The sequence below is a fragment of the Eublepharis macularius genome, chromosome 19, assembly GCF_028583425.1.
Source record: "Eublepharis macularius isolate TG4126 chromosome 19, MPM_Emac_v1.0, whole genome shotgun sequence".
In the NCBI taxonomy this organism is placed as follows: Eukaryota; Metazoa; Chordata; class Lepidosauria; order Squamata; family Eublepharidae; genus Eublepharis; species Eublepharis macularius.
Window position 1 is genome coordinate 26,387,849 of NC_072808.1, and position 13,748 is coordinate 26,401,596.

General features: G+C 49.5%; 1 protein-coding gene across 2 annotated transcripts in view; it reads left to right on the plus strand.

Annotated features, from left to right (window-relative positions):
• LOC129346617 (semaphorin-3F-like) overlaps positions 1 to 13,748 on the plus strand; it is a 31,843-nt gene that overhangs the window by 9,433 nt on the left and 8,662 nt on the right. For both annotated transcript variants that reach the window (XM_055003965.1, XM_055003964.1), the window contains exons 4-13: positions 176 to 295; positions 430 to 523; positions 4,637 to 4,756; positions 6,374 to 6,513; positions 8,599 to 8,713; positions 9,044 to 9,113; positions 9,218 to 9,362; positions 9,552 to 9,774; positions 11,395 to 11,483; positions 11,569 to 11,610. In XM_055003965.1, the coding sequence (XP_054859940.1) occupies positions 176 to 295; positions 430 to 523; positions 4,637 to 4,756; positions 6,374 to 6,513; positions 8,599 to 8,713; positions 9,044 to 9,113; positions 9,218 to 9,362; positions 9,552 to 9,774; positions 11,395 to 11,483; positions 11,569 to 11,610 (1,158 nt within the window). The remainder of the gene's footprint in view (positions 1 to 175; positions 296 to 429; positions 524 to 4,636; positions 4,757 to 6,373; positions 6,514 to 8,598; positions 8,714 to 9,043; positions 9,114 to 9,217; positions 9,363 to 9,551; positions 9,775 to 11,394; positions 11,484 to 11,568; positions 11,611 to 13,748) is intronic.

A 13,748-nucleotide genomic window follows, 5' to 3' on the forward strand; every position in this document is an offset into this window, starting at 1 on the left:
CCCAGAACTCAGAACTCTTGTGATGGCGAAGTTGATACAAAAGGCTCTTGCCTGTCAAAGTTGGCTTACACATCTGTATTCTTGGGGGTAAAGGGTAGGGTGAGAAAATGGGGTTCTTGGCTGGGAATTTGATGTGCTGAATCTCTTCCTGGGTTCCCCCCTCCCTGCTTTCTAGGCGGAATGTTTCAATTACATACGACTTATGGAACCACTGAACCGCACGCATATCTACGCCTGTGGAACGGGTGCCTACCACCCAGTCTGTGCTCTTGTCAACCGTGGCTGGCGCTCTGAAGTAAGCAGAACCCCTGAAGATGAGGCTGGGACAAGAGGCGGAGCGGGTGGGGCCTGCCCTGGTTGACGGAGCAAGTTGGGGTCTAGATGGCTTGAGCTCTGAGTAGTCTCCAAACTCGTTCCTCATCCCTGCAGGAATACCTCTTCCGAATGGTGCCTCGTTCACTGGAGCCTGGAAAGGGCAAATGCCCGTATGACCCCTGGCAGCGCAGCGTGGCTGTCCTTGTCAGTAAGTGCTCTCGAATGCCCATGTCCCTGTAGGAGAGTCTTCCACTGTGTATAACACTTGAGTATTTTGCACACACCGGGCAGGCCACATTAGTATTTTTATTTAATTATTTACATTATTTGTAGTTGCAGAGGAGTTAGCCGTGTTAGTCTGTGGTAGCAAAATCAAAAAGAGTCCAGTAGCACCTTTAAGACTAACCAATTTTATTGTAGCATAAGCTTTCGAGAATCACAGTTCTCTTCGTCAGATGCATGGAACAGAAACTGGTCAAATATAGAATAGAATATCTTCTTTATTTGACCAGTTTCTGTACCATGCATCTGACAAAGAGAACTTGATTCTCGAAAGCTTATGCTACAATAAAATTGGTTAGTCTTAAAGGTGCTACTGGACTCTTTTTGATTATTTGTAGTCTATCTCTCTCACAGAGACTCAGGGTGGATTACATAGTGTGAGTCAGTACAGTCCGTTTCAAAGACACTTCAATCAACAATGTATTATTATTATTATTATTATTATTATTATTATTATTAACAATAATAATAACAATAATAGATTTATATACCACCCTTCAGGACAACTTAATGCCCACTCAGAGTGGTTTACAAAGTATGCCATTATTATCCCCACAACAAAACACCCTGTGAGGGGGGGGGGGACTGAGAGAGCTCTGAGAGAGCTGTGACTGACCCAAGGTCACCCAGCTGGCTTCAAGCGGAGGAGTGGAGAATCAAACCCGGCTCTCCAGATTAGAGGCCCGCACTCTGTCTTAACCACAACACCAAACTGGCTCTCAAATGCAAATTTGCGAAACTTTAAAACTATCAGCAATCTAGTGATAGAGTTTAAGAAATGCTAAACAGAGCCTAAGCAGTTGACATATTAAACAACATATAAGCTGCCCAGTAAGATCATACGTAGAAGTAAAGCCTGTGGTCCCCGTCCCTTTACTGAGACCACTTCCTTACGGTTCAGCCCTCCTATCTCAGTAAAAAGCCCTCCTGAATAACTCAGCCTTGCATCATTTGCAGAAAGCCAGGAAGGGGGGGGGGGCTCTCCTGACCTCTTCAGATAGGCTCTTCAAGTAGGGTGGGGGGGGCACCTCAGAGAATGGACGTGCAAGACGATTTTGCCCACGTGCAAAGTGGCACCTGTAGGAGGCTGTTCTGTGGTGGCAGAAGAGAGAGAAAGGAGTCCCTTAGATATGCCAGATCAAAACAACACAGAGCTTTATATGTGATAGCCAATACCTTGAACTGAGCCCGGTAACGGATAGGAAGCCAATGGAGTGATTGCAGAATGAGGGTAATATTCATGCGCCTCCTAAGAGTTCTACTACCTTACCAGGGGATTTGGATAGTGGGATATAGAGCTGGGTGTCATCTGCATATTGATGGCATTCCGTTCCGTAGCTACAAGTGAGTTTTCCTAAAGCCTTTACATAGAGAGGTTGAATAACATGGGGGATAAGACTGCGCCCCGTGGAACCCTGCAAGAGAGCTCCCACTTTGGAGACCGCTGGTCTCCAGCAGCAATCCTTTGAACCCGTTTTGTGAGAAATGACTTAAACCAGTCCAGGGCACATCTCTCGATACCCACTTTGGCCTCCAAATGGCTCAGCGAGATGGCCTGGTCTACTTTATCCAAGGCTGCAGATAGATCCAGGAGGAGCAACCAAGAGGCCTGGCCTATGTCTGCATTCTGGTGCACATCATCAGCTAAAGCCACCAGAGCTGTCACTGTCCCATAGCCTGGTCTGAATCCAAACCAAAATGGGACAAAAGCACCAAATTTAACCCAAAAGCCCTGGAATTGGTCAGCTGCTGCTCTCTCAATCACTTTGCCCAGAAAGGGCAGGTTGCAGACCTGGGCAAAAACTGGCCACGTCATTTTTGTCTAGGAATGGTTTTTTAATTAACAGCCTGTTTAAGCAGCCATGGAAAGGAGCCCCGAGTTTGTGATAGATCTCAAGTGTTCCTTTACGTGGTCCTTGCATCATTTTAACAGCTAAGACGGCCGAGGATCCAGCAGGCAAGCGGAGGCCTTCACAGCTGTCAGGATCCTGGCAACATCCATCACTGTAACTGGGTTAAAATGGTCCACCTGTGAGCTGGATAGTGTATAAAGCGGATAGTGTATATTTTGCCTTGCATATATTATAGCTGGCACCTAGAGCAGGACGTGCTATTTTATTGGCAAAGAACTCTGCCAAGGCCTCACAGCTAATTGTCTGTTCTGGAGACTAAACAGGTTCAGATTTAGGAGTTAAAAGATGTCAAGATACCTTGAACAATGGGGTGTTGTGAACTAGCTGGTGCAATGGTTGCAGAGAAATAAAATTTGCTGTTCTCATCGCCACTTTGTAAGCTTTCCAATGGGCTCTGAAGCACGTTCTGTCAATTTTGGTGCAAGTTTTCTGCCAGTGTCTGTCTAGGGGTCTTCCAGCCTTCTTTTGGTCACCCAACTCCATGGTAAACCACGGGGCTGGCTTGCGTCCCAAAGGTCGGAGAGGATGCCAGGCAGCAACATTGTCAATTGCTTCAAGAAGCTTCACATTTCATGCTCCTACAGAGCATCCTCAGTAGAACTTGAGTTTGGAATCCTGAGATTCCTCCGGGGCATTTTGGAACCTAGAAGGATTCATGATGACCCTTTGTGGGCGAACCATTTTAACAGGTGCCCCCTTTTTGCTGGGTGTCAGGGACGTATTCGCTGTTGCCTTCGGTAGATAAATGTTCAGGCTGTATCTCCAACCCTGAAACACGACCTTCCTTCAAAGGCTCAGTGCAAAATATGAAGTCCCAGGTGTGGCCTCTTTCATGTGTCGGGCCTGTCACCATTTGGGTGAGGCCCAGGGGTTGCTAGGGAGGCTTATAAATTCCTGGGCCAGGCCTGATGTGGAGGATTCAAGTCCCCCAGAACAGTCAGTCTAGGTGGTCTCCAATACCACACCTGTGATCACCCCCCTGCCAGTTCCGAAAGGGTGCTGCTTACTGGGTAACTGAGTAGTCAGTAAAGAAGAGGAATCCCTCATCTAGCTCTAGTCCTCAGTGAAAGGGGCATACAGTCAATGCCAGCTATAATTTGTACTGGCAATCTGCGAAAGTTGAAGCATTCACAAAGGATAGGAGCAACCCCTCCTCCTTGGCCATACGTAACAAAAGATACCGTGTAAGCTTTTGAGCTCATCTGAACTCTTCATCAGGCTGGCTGTTACAGGTTTTCCAGGTCAAGGTCTTAAGTCACTGCCTTGTCAACCGTTGGGGTTAGGTGCTTGCCACTGTTTGGTTGCTGTGGTGGTTACATTGCAGCCTTTGCATTCTGGGAAGTAGCAGCACACAGTGAAGGAGCACCCCAGCTTGGTTTCTTTGTGAGGGAACCGTAGCAGAGTGTGAACCCCCCCCCCCTCCCTTGCCGGTGTGTAAATGGTGTCAAACAGGCATGGTGCTGGTGCCGCGGTCGGTGTGAATCTGTAGCCTCTCTTGTCTGTCTTCCCACATCGCTTACATTCAGTGTGTCAGCTGCAAGGCACGTGCATCAGTCACCCTGTATGCTTGTTTTATTTATTTTCTTCTGTGCCCCGCCTTTCCCCCCAATGGGGACTCAAAGCAGCTTACATCATTCTCCTCTCCTCGAGTTTTATCCCCACAACACCCCTGTGAGGCAGGTGTGTGTTAATGGCCCAAGATCGCCCAGCAAGTGTACGTGGCAGAGTGGGGATTTGAACCTGGGGCTGGTTGGGAACAAGGAGCTGCTGAGGGTGCTGCACAACCAGCAGATATTTGACCCGGAGGGCCATGGCAGACGGGCGGAACCCCCCTGCTTGGCCCACGTAAAAACCCGTTTTCAAAACCTGCCCGTAAGGGGCCCTGGAGTACTAGGGTAGGGAGAGCGTCTTGCCTGGAAACGAGAGCGCTGCTGCCCTTCTGAGCCGCCTCAGCCCGGGGTGGGGGGTGGGGGTGGGGGGTCGCTGGCCTGGGGCCCAGAAATGCAAGGCCACTTCCTTTGCGAGAGAACGGTGCCACTCCACTTTGAAAGCCCGCCCGTTCCTGCTGCCCCAGGTCCTTTTCATGCCCGCGTGCGCTTGACTCTCTGTCCCCCTTTCCCCCTCAGATAACACCCTTTACGCTGGAGTGCACGTGGATTTCATGGGCACAGACGCTGCCTTGTTCCGTACCATGGGGCCCCGCCCAGCCGTACGCACCGAGCAGCATGATTCCCGTTGGCTCTATGGTATGACTGCTGACCGCCGGCTCCTCTACCCGGGGCTGAATGGCAGAGATGTTAACGGATGCAGAAGTTCATTAATGTCAGAGTAATAATGGAGGGTTCTGGATTTGTCTGTTTTAAGGTGGGTCTCGGTCTGTAGTAGGAGAGCAGGATCCAGGTCTGGTAGCATCTTAAACACCAACTAGATTTCCAGGGTATGAGCTCTGCCTCTCAAAAGCTCATACCCTGGAAATTTAGTTGGTCTTTAAGGTGCTACCGGACCCCCATCTGTCTATTTTAAGTAATGTTTAACCTTTAAACACTAATAGGTTTATTGTGGTATAAGCATTTGTAGGCTAAAGCCATCAGAAGTGGGCTGCAGTCTTCAAAAGTCAGCACCACAGTAAATGTGATAGTCCTTCACGTGCTACAGGACTCTGTTTCTCTCTCTCTCTTTCTCTCTCTCGCTGCATCCCTCTTGCCAGGGCTACCATTCTGGATTTTCCTTTCTGTAAGTTGACAGCTTTCTTAAAGATGAAGAACAAAAAATAAGTCTATGCCGTAAATAAATGTGAGAGTGGCTAGGGAACACCAAAAGGGGAAGCACACGGTAGACAGGAACTCGAACGGGGCGGGTGGAGGATATCAGTCCGTGGATACCTGTTCAGTGAACATGCGCATGGCCAACCTGCAACACGAGTACCGCAAATGGCACACTGCAGCACACACTTGAATCTGTGCCTAGTCAGGCCCACAGGTCTGGGTGGGAGGCATAAGGTTGCCAATTCTGTTTAGGAAAATTCCTGGATATTTGGGCAGTGGAGCCTGAGGACAGCAGGGTTGGTGAGGGTAGGAACCTCAGGGGAGAATAATGCCATGGAATTCACCCTCCAAAGCAGCCATTTTCTCCAGGGGACCCAATCTCTGTCACCGGGAGATCAGTTGTAATTTCAGGAGATCAACAGTCCTTGCCTGGGGACTGATAACCCTATGACAGCATCTGGGGACTGAGTTAGGGATGCCAACTTTCACGTGCGGCCTGGAGATCTCCCAAATTTACAACTGATCTCCAGACAACAGACCAGTTCCCTTAGAGGAAATGGCTTCTTTGGAGGAGGGACTCTCTGGCATTATCCCCTCCGTCCCCCAAGATTCATCCTCCTCAGGCTGCCTGCACCCACATCTCCAGGTTAGTTCCCAACTTGCCTAGGTAAAACCATCCCAAGACAAAATGGAGGGTGGTGGCTTTGAGCCGCTTGGGATTTCTGCAGGTGGAAGGGGATTTCTGTTCACAGGGCGCAGAGCCTTCCTTGCTTCCCACTGTAAACCCCCAAATACTCCCTCTGATTACTGCTTTGGGGGGCTGGTGGGGGGGGGGGCGGGCAGAGTGCTTACAGGAACTGTGGGGGAGAGGAGTCAGGCAACGGCTGTGGAAAGTGACCCCCCCTTGTCCATGGAAATCTTCCAGTGGATCAGATCCATTGTTGTTAGTAGACGCTCAAGTGGCCACTTGCTGGGCGGGGCGGGGCGGGGCAGGGGGTCCCTGCCACGAAGGATGGCCTGCGGTGCTGGCCTAACATTTTTCTCTATTGCCCGCAAGTGGTGAACCAAGGTAACAACTCCCCCCCCATTTCCTCTCAGATCCTGTTTTCCTCCACGCTCACGTCATTCCTGATAGTTCTGACCACAACGATGACAAGCTGTATTTCTTTTTCCGTGAGAAAGCGCTGGAGGGTGCCGTGGGGCCCGCTGTGCTCGCTCGGGTGGGACGGGTCTGCCTGGTGAGTGACACTGGGAGGGGGGCTGCACGCGTCCTTTCCTGGGGGCTTGCATGGATCTCCAGGCTGAGAGAGATGGCTGCTGGCTGGGGCAACGCCTGTGCGCATTTGGCTGCTGTGTCTACATCTGCTATCTGTGGGAGAGCTGAGACTATGCCAGGAATTCTTACAGACGGCCCAGTGACAATGAGGCCCGCCCAGGGCACCCACACCCATGTGCCAGAGCCCCCCCCCCCCACCTACTTCAAGCACACCAAAGTGCAAGCCAGTGTACTTGCAGGCAGATAGCATGCTCACATGCGTTTGGTATCACATTCATTTCATTTCACTGTCAAAAACTCTCATCCTGTATAGCAGACACAAATGAGATCCTTGGATTGGATTGAATGGAGTGTCTCTACAGATGGCTGCCAGCTTCCAGGTGGTTGCTGGAGATCTCCTGGAATTACAACTAATTTCCAGGCCACAGAGACCAGATCCCCTGGAGAAAATGGCTGCTTTGGTGGGTGGACTCTATGGCATTATACCTCACTGTTGTCCCGTCCCTTCCTAAACATCTCCCTCTCCAGGCTCCATCCCCCAAATCTCCAGGAATGTCCCAACCAGGAGCTGGCAACCCTATTCTGCCTGCTCAGCACAACTCCCCCCCCCATTGCAGCCTCATTGCCCCATAAGAGCCTGAACTCCCATTTGTTTCATTGGGGCCTGGTGGATTGTGCCCTATGGCTACTAGTTCCCTGACAACTAGAAGCATGGCCTTTGCAACCTGTTGCATGCATGGTAAATATTTGTATTTGTGCTTAATTTATTTCATTTATATCCTGCCTATCTCTTCATTGGGAACCCCAAGCAGTTTACACTGTTCTCTTCTCTACATTCTGCCCTCACAACAGCCCTGGGAGGTAGATTAGGCTGTGTGTGTGTGTGTGTGTGTGTGTGACTGGCCTAAAGTCACTGTGGTGGAGGGGCAAAAGTTCTGCCCCTTCTGCAAAACACCCGCCCCCGCGGTCCCCTTGGTGTCTGATCAGAGCAGCCGGCAGCTGGAAGGGCTGGATGGGAGAGGGGAGGAGGAGAGAGCGGTGACCCTGCCTGCCCCCTCAGAGGGGGCTCACGCTCCGAAGTGTTAGTTGGGAGAGAACCTGTCTCAGGAGACTTTGGAAGCCCCAGAGCCTGTTTTTTGTGAACAAGCGGCCCAGCCCTGGGGCTGTGTTGAAGCCCTAATTCCTGAGGGAAAGTAGGGGGAGATTTGTGGCTCCTGGGAGAAGCTCGCATTTACACTGTGAAACCCCCAAGGTTGAGGGAAGGCCCAAGAATACAGACTGGGCTGCTCACTGCTCTCTACGCTCCTGACTTATCATCTGTATAATCTCATACAGGAACATGCCCCGTAAGACTGTAGTATACCTGTAAATAGTTTCTATCATCTGTTCTATCCTCAAGTGTAAATAAAAGTTACTGTTCTTCTTCTGTTTCCCTCATTGGTGCTGAACTTGTTTCACTCAGAAGCCACTCTGGTGAACTCTGTCATGTCGAGGGTTGGGGAAGAGACGGCACGGATCAAGCTTTCCGTAATGCTGCCTTTGCTTCAACACCCTCTTACGACCTGGACTGTCACAGTCATCCAGAAAACTTTTGTAGCAGAGGAATTTGAACCCGAGTCTCCCAGATCTGAGTCTGGCACTCTAACTAATATACCACACTCCCGAACTGTAGGATATACCCTATGGCAGGGAAAGTCCCAGATAACCGTGCTGTGCAGAGGGGACCCTATTTGACTGGTGAAGGCAGGGGAAAGCGAGTGCCGCTTCAGGCAGAGGCTTGGCTGGGATGCTGTAGCTTGGGATCTCCTGCATGGAGCCAGGGGCTGGACTAGATGGCTTCCAAGACACCCTTCTGGCTCTAGAAATCTGTGCCTCTACTTCCCCTGCAATTTAATTTCCATGCTCACAGGAAACGTATCTTTACTGCTCCCCACTCCTGGGCTGGTCTGAAGCCAGAGAACTCAGTTCAGAATAGCGCTTTGCCCCAGAGGCTGCTCTCCTCTCTGCAGGAGAGCTTTTGATCATGAAGTTCTTTGCTTCTTTTCAGAATGATGATGGGGGACAACGTTCCTTGGTGAATAAGTGGACCACGTTCCTGAAAGCGCGGCTGGTCTGCTCGGTGGTTGGAGAAGATGGTGTAGAGACTTTCTTTGATGACCTGCGTGAGGCCCTGTTTGCAGAGGGGGAGGGAGAAGAAATGTTGGCTTGGAGGGCAGGGTGGGGTGGTACGCAGTGGCCTAAGGATGTATTCATGGCCAGAGCAGGGAGACTGAGAAGCCAGGCTAAATTTTGGACTCTGGCTTTGTGGATGTGTTTGTTAAGTGCGGGCGGAAGGGGAGGAATGGAAATCAGGATTTCCATCCCCAGGGCTGGGTAAAGATTTAGGCCAAATGGCTTAAAGCAGGCCGGAGAGGCCTGGGCCTAGGCTGAGTGGGTCATCTCTGTCAACACACTGCAAGATGCTCAGTCTCTGTTTCCCTGCATGCTCCCAGGCGACGTTTTCCTGCTGCCAACTCAGGATGAGAAGCACCCACTGCTCTATGGCGTGTTCTCCATGTTGGGGTGAGTACCTGTAACACTGATGGGATTTTAGCGGCGAGGCACGGCCTGTGCGATCAGCCGCAGACTAAGTCCTCTTCTCCGTGTCTTGGCCTTTCTTCCCCAAGGTCCGTCTTCCGTGGTTCTGCTGTCTGTGTTTATTCCATGGCCGACATACGCACAGTCTTCAATGGGCCTTTTGCCCATAAGGAAGGGCACAACTACCAGTGGGGACCGTACACAGGACGCGTCCCCTACCCTCGTCCTGGAGCTGTGAGTCACTTCTCTTATATTCCAGTCCTGATGCTTTATTTCCTGCTCAGCCCATTTAATTCCCCCCAAATTCTTCAGAAGTGTCCTTAAATGAGCCAGTTCTTTGTTGACTTGGAAGCATTTCCTTTCTTTTGTGGGCATCTCCCAAGTTTTCTAGGCTCTGACCTTCTCCCTGCCTCTGTTTCTCAGTGCCCAGGAGGAACCTTCACCCCAGGGCTTCGCACCACGCGAGAGTTCTCTGATGAGCTGGTGACCTTTGTGCGGAATCATCCTCTTATGTACAACGCTGTTTACCCACTGCAGCGCCGCCCCCTGTTGGTGAGAACCAACGTGCCCTACAGCTTCACGACGTTGGCGGTTGACCTGGTGGACGCAGTGGACGGGCGTTATGAGGTGCTCTTCCTTGGCACAGGTATGCCCAGACTTTTTGCCCCAGGAGGACGCTGTCTGAGAATATAGTGCTGGGGTGCACAAGGCTATTGGGAGAGGCTACTGGGGTGTTCTCCAAAGTGTCAGTCTTCAACTTTTAATCCCACCAGGCATAACTTTATAAGGCATGTCCATGAACAGCTGTCACTCTGAGTGGCCTTCACTGGGGTGTCGTTGAGATCACGTCACTAAAAATGCTACTCACGGAATCTCCGCCTGTGGCTCAGTCCCATTCATCTCTGTCAAAGGGCACCAGTGGCAGAGAATGGAACGAGACCACTACTCACTAAACATGTCCCCCATTTTGCAGATGATCAGGGACAGGGCGGTCAGGTAACTTGAATTTAATTGCAATGGAAAATCAGATGACACGACGTGGCTAGGTGATGTCAGTGAAGTGCGTTGAATTCTTGCAAATTTTATATAAGGTATTCAAATAGCAATGGGAAAAGGCACATCCCGGAGCTGGTGAAGTCCTGCGAAGTTGCCTCCCAGTATCAAGCCCTCCTGTTTTTCCTAAGCTTATTTCTACCACTTTTTAAGGCATCATTTATTTATGAGCAACATTTATGGCTAATTAAAAAGTGAAAGATGCACTTCTCATAAGACTTGAGCAAGAGCCAGTCGAATATATTGGTCACTGCCTGGTGAAGCAAAGAATGGCGCACGCATGCACGCACACCATTCTCCTGCTGCTAATTCACGTGGGGAAGATAATCTGTGTCAGCCTCATTGAAAAAAACAGCAGCTGCACAAGAGCTACGTGGTTTGTGCAGGAGAACTTCCTTGTCAGTTTTGCCCCAGTTCTGCATCTCTCTCTCACTTGGGAGTCCCTTAATGGCATCTTGAGTAGCTGCCTCATAGTAAAGCTGGCCAAAGCTGGCAGATTCTTTGGTTGGCATGTTGAGGTTGTGGGTGCATGAAATATGCACCACCTTCACCATCTCTGGTTGGTGGCTGTCTACCCTCCAGTGGCTTTGTTAGGCTTCTGCACTGAGTGGAGCATCTATAACTTTCACTAGATACACTCATGTACCAGCACTAGGCTTTAAGCCAAGAGGAAAGGCGGAGTTCAGATATTTAAATCAATAAAATGGCTTATGCTTCAAGGCCCCTGTAAGAACATTAGAGGTGCCCCACTGTATCAGACCAGTGGCCCATCTAGTCCTGCATCCTGTTCCACCCCGCAGCCAGCCAGCTGCCCTAGATGGTCAGCAGGCAGCGCTCAGAAGCCACGGCCTGCGCCCGACGTCACCTCCTGGCCCTGGGATTCCCAGAGTGTCCCCCGCCTCTGAATGCAGAGCTTCCATTTATCGCTACGGTTACTAGCCACTGATAGACTTGTTCTCCACGAAGCTGTCTAATCTCCTTTTCAAGCCGTCTCTGCTTTTGGCCATCTCTTCGTCCACAGGTCGACAATCTCGCACTGAAATTAAGCTTTGAGTGAAAAGGGGCTCCCTTTTTTGTGGTTTTATCGTCCATCAATTTAATTCTAGTATTACAGGCTGACTGTGATATCCTAACAAGAAGAGAGGAGGAACGTTTTATTTCCCAGGGCGGAAGGTGCTTTCTGGCTGACGCCGGGTCTCCTCCTCCCTTCCAGACAAAGGCACAGTGCAGAAGGTGGTGGTGCTGCCCAAGGAGCACGGGACCTCGGAAGAGCTGACCTTAGAGGAGGTTGAGGTTTTCAGGGTGAGTGGGAACTCAGGACCCAGACCAGCCTCCCTGTTACTACGGCCCACTTTCTAAAGTGTTGGTTTCTCTTCTTACCCGGCAGACACGTGCGCCGGTGAAAACACTGTGGATCTCGTCTAAACGGGTAGGTTGGTGGTACGTGTTGCCAAGCAGGGAAGAAGAGCTTCCGCTTTCTGGGTTGCTATGAGAGCAGGAGATGTCCTCAGTGGTCTCTTTCCCCATGGTGAAGCAGGAAAACATGTAAAACCTGGCTCTGGCTCTGGCTCCCATAGTAACTGCGCTTACGTACCGCTCTTCTAGACGGATGAGTGCCTCACCCAGAGCAGTGAACAAGTGAGTGTTATTATCACCTCCACAATACAGCTGGGAGGGAGTGGCTTACCCAAGGCCACCTACTGAGCTCATGGCAGTAGTGGGATTTGAACCAGTAGAGTGCTGATTCGCAGCCCAACCACTTAACCACTGGCTACAGCAGCACCATGAGGACACGAGTAAATTATTTACTTACTTATATACTTCATTTAATTGAAAACCCTTTCTTTCTCCCAAATGGGAACCCCAACGTGGCTTACATTATTCTCCTCTCCTCCATTTTATACTTACAATAACCCTGTGAGCCAAGGGAGGCTGACACCGGCCCAAGGCCACCCGGCAGGCTTCCGGGGCAGAGTGGGCATCTGAGCCCGCAACGGACCCCTACCCCATGCTGGCTCCGTAGAGGAACTGTAAAAGAGCAAGTGCTTGCCAGAAATGAATCACCACCATTACTGCAGAAACACTGACTGTAGCTAAACCTTCCAAATCAGAAATGTCCTTGATATTGACTGTACTAATCTCACACGGTGTTGTCCACCTTGAGTCTCAGTGAGAAAGGCGGATTATAAATGACATGTCTGTGTGCTATGTGCCGTCAAGTCACCTCCGACCTATGGCGACCCAATGAATGAAAGGCCTCCAGAGTGTCCTATCATTAACATATGTGCTCAGATCCTGCAAACTGGCTTCCTTTATTGAGTCAAGCCATCTCGTTTTAGGTCTTCCTCTTTTCTTACTGCCTTCCACTTTTCCTAGCATTATTGACTTTTCCACAGAATCTTGTCTTCTCATGATGTGACCAAAGTACGATAGCTTTAGTCTTGTCATTTTAGCTTCTAAGAATTCAGGCTTGATCTGATCCAGTACCCACTTATTTGTCTTTTTGGCTACCCATGGTATTCGCAAAACTCTCCTCCAGCACCACATTTCAAATGAATCAATTTTTTTCCTGTCATCTTTCTTCACTGTCCAACTTTCACATCCATACATAGTAATGGGGAATACCATAGTTTGGATTATTTTATAAAGACATCTTTATCTTTAAGGATCTTATCTAGCTCCCTCAAAGCTGCTCTTCCAAGTCTCAATCTTCTTCTGATTTCTTCATTGCAGTCTCCCTGTTGGTTGATGATTGAGCCAAGGAATAGAAAATCTTGAACAACTTCAATTTCCTCATTGTCAACTTTAAAATTGTGTAGTTCCTCGGTAGTCATTACTTTTGTCTTCTTGATGTTCTGTTGTAATCCTGCTTTGGTGCTTTCCCCTTTAACCTTCATCAGTAGTTGTTTCAAGTCTTCCCTATTTTCTGCTAGTAATGTGGTGTCATCTGCATATCTCAAATGGTTAATGTTCCTCCCACAAATTTTCACTCCACCTTCTTCTAGATTGAATCCAGCTTTCCTTATGATATACTCTGCATAGTGTTTGAACAGGCAGGGAGATAATATGCATCCTTGTCCGACACCCTTGCCAACTGGAAACCATTCTGTTTCCCCATATTCTGTCCTGACAGTAGCCTCAGATGTTGTGGCACCCCCATTTCTTTTAAGACTCTCCATAGCTTTTCATGATCCACACAGTCAAAAGCTTTGCTGTAATCTATAAAACACAGGCTGATTTTCTTCTGAAATTCCCTGGTATGTTCCATTAGCCATCGTAAATGTGCAGTGTCATCTCTGGTGCGCCTCTTCCTTTTCTGAATCCAGCTTGAATATCTGGCATTTCTCGTTCCATATAGGGTAAGAGTCTTTGTTGTAGAATTTTGAGCGTCACTTTGCTTGCATGGGAAATTAGTCCTGGCATCCCCCTTTTTTGGAATTGGAATGTAGACTGAGCGTTTCCAGTCGGTGGGCCATTGTTTTGTTTTCCATATTCGTTGACAGATTCTTGTTAAGATTCTGATGGACTCAATTTCTGTAACTTGAAATAGCTCTATTTTGGTATCCC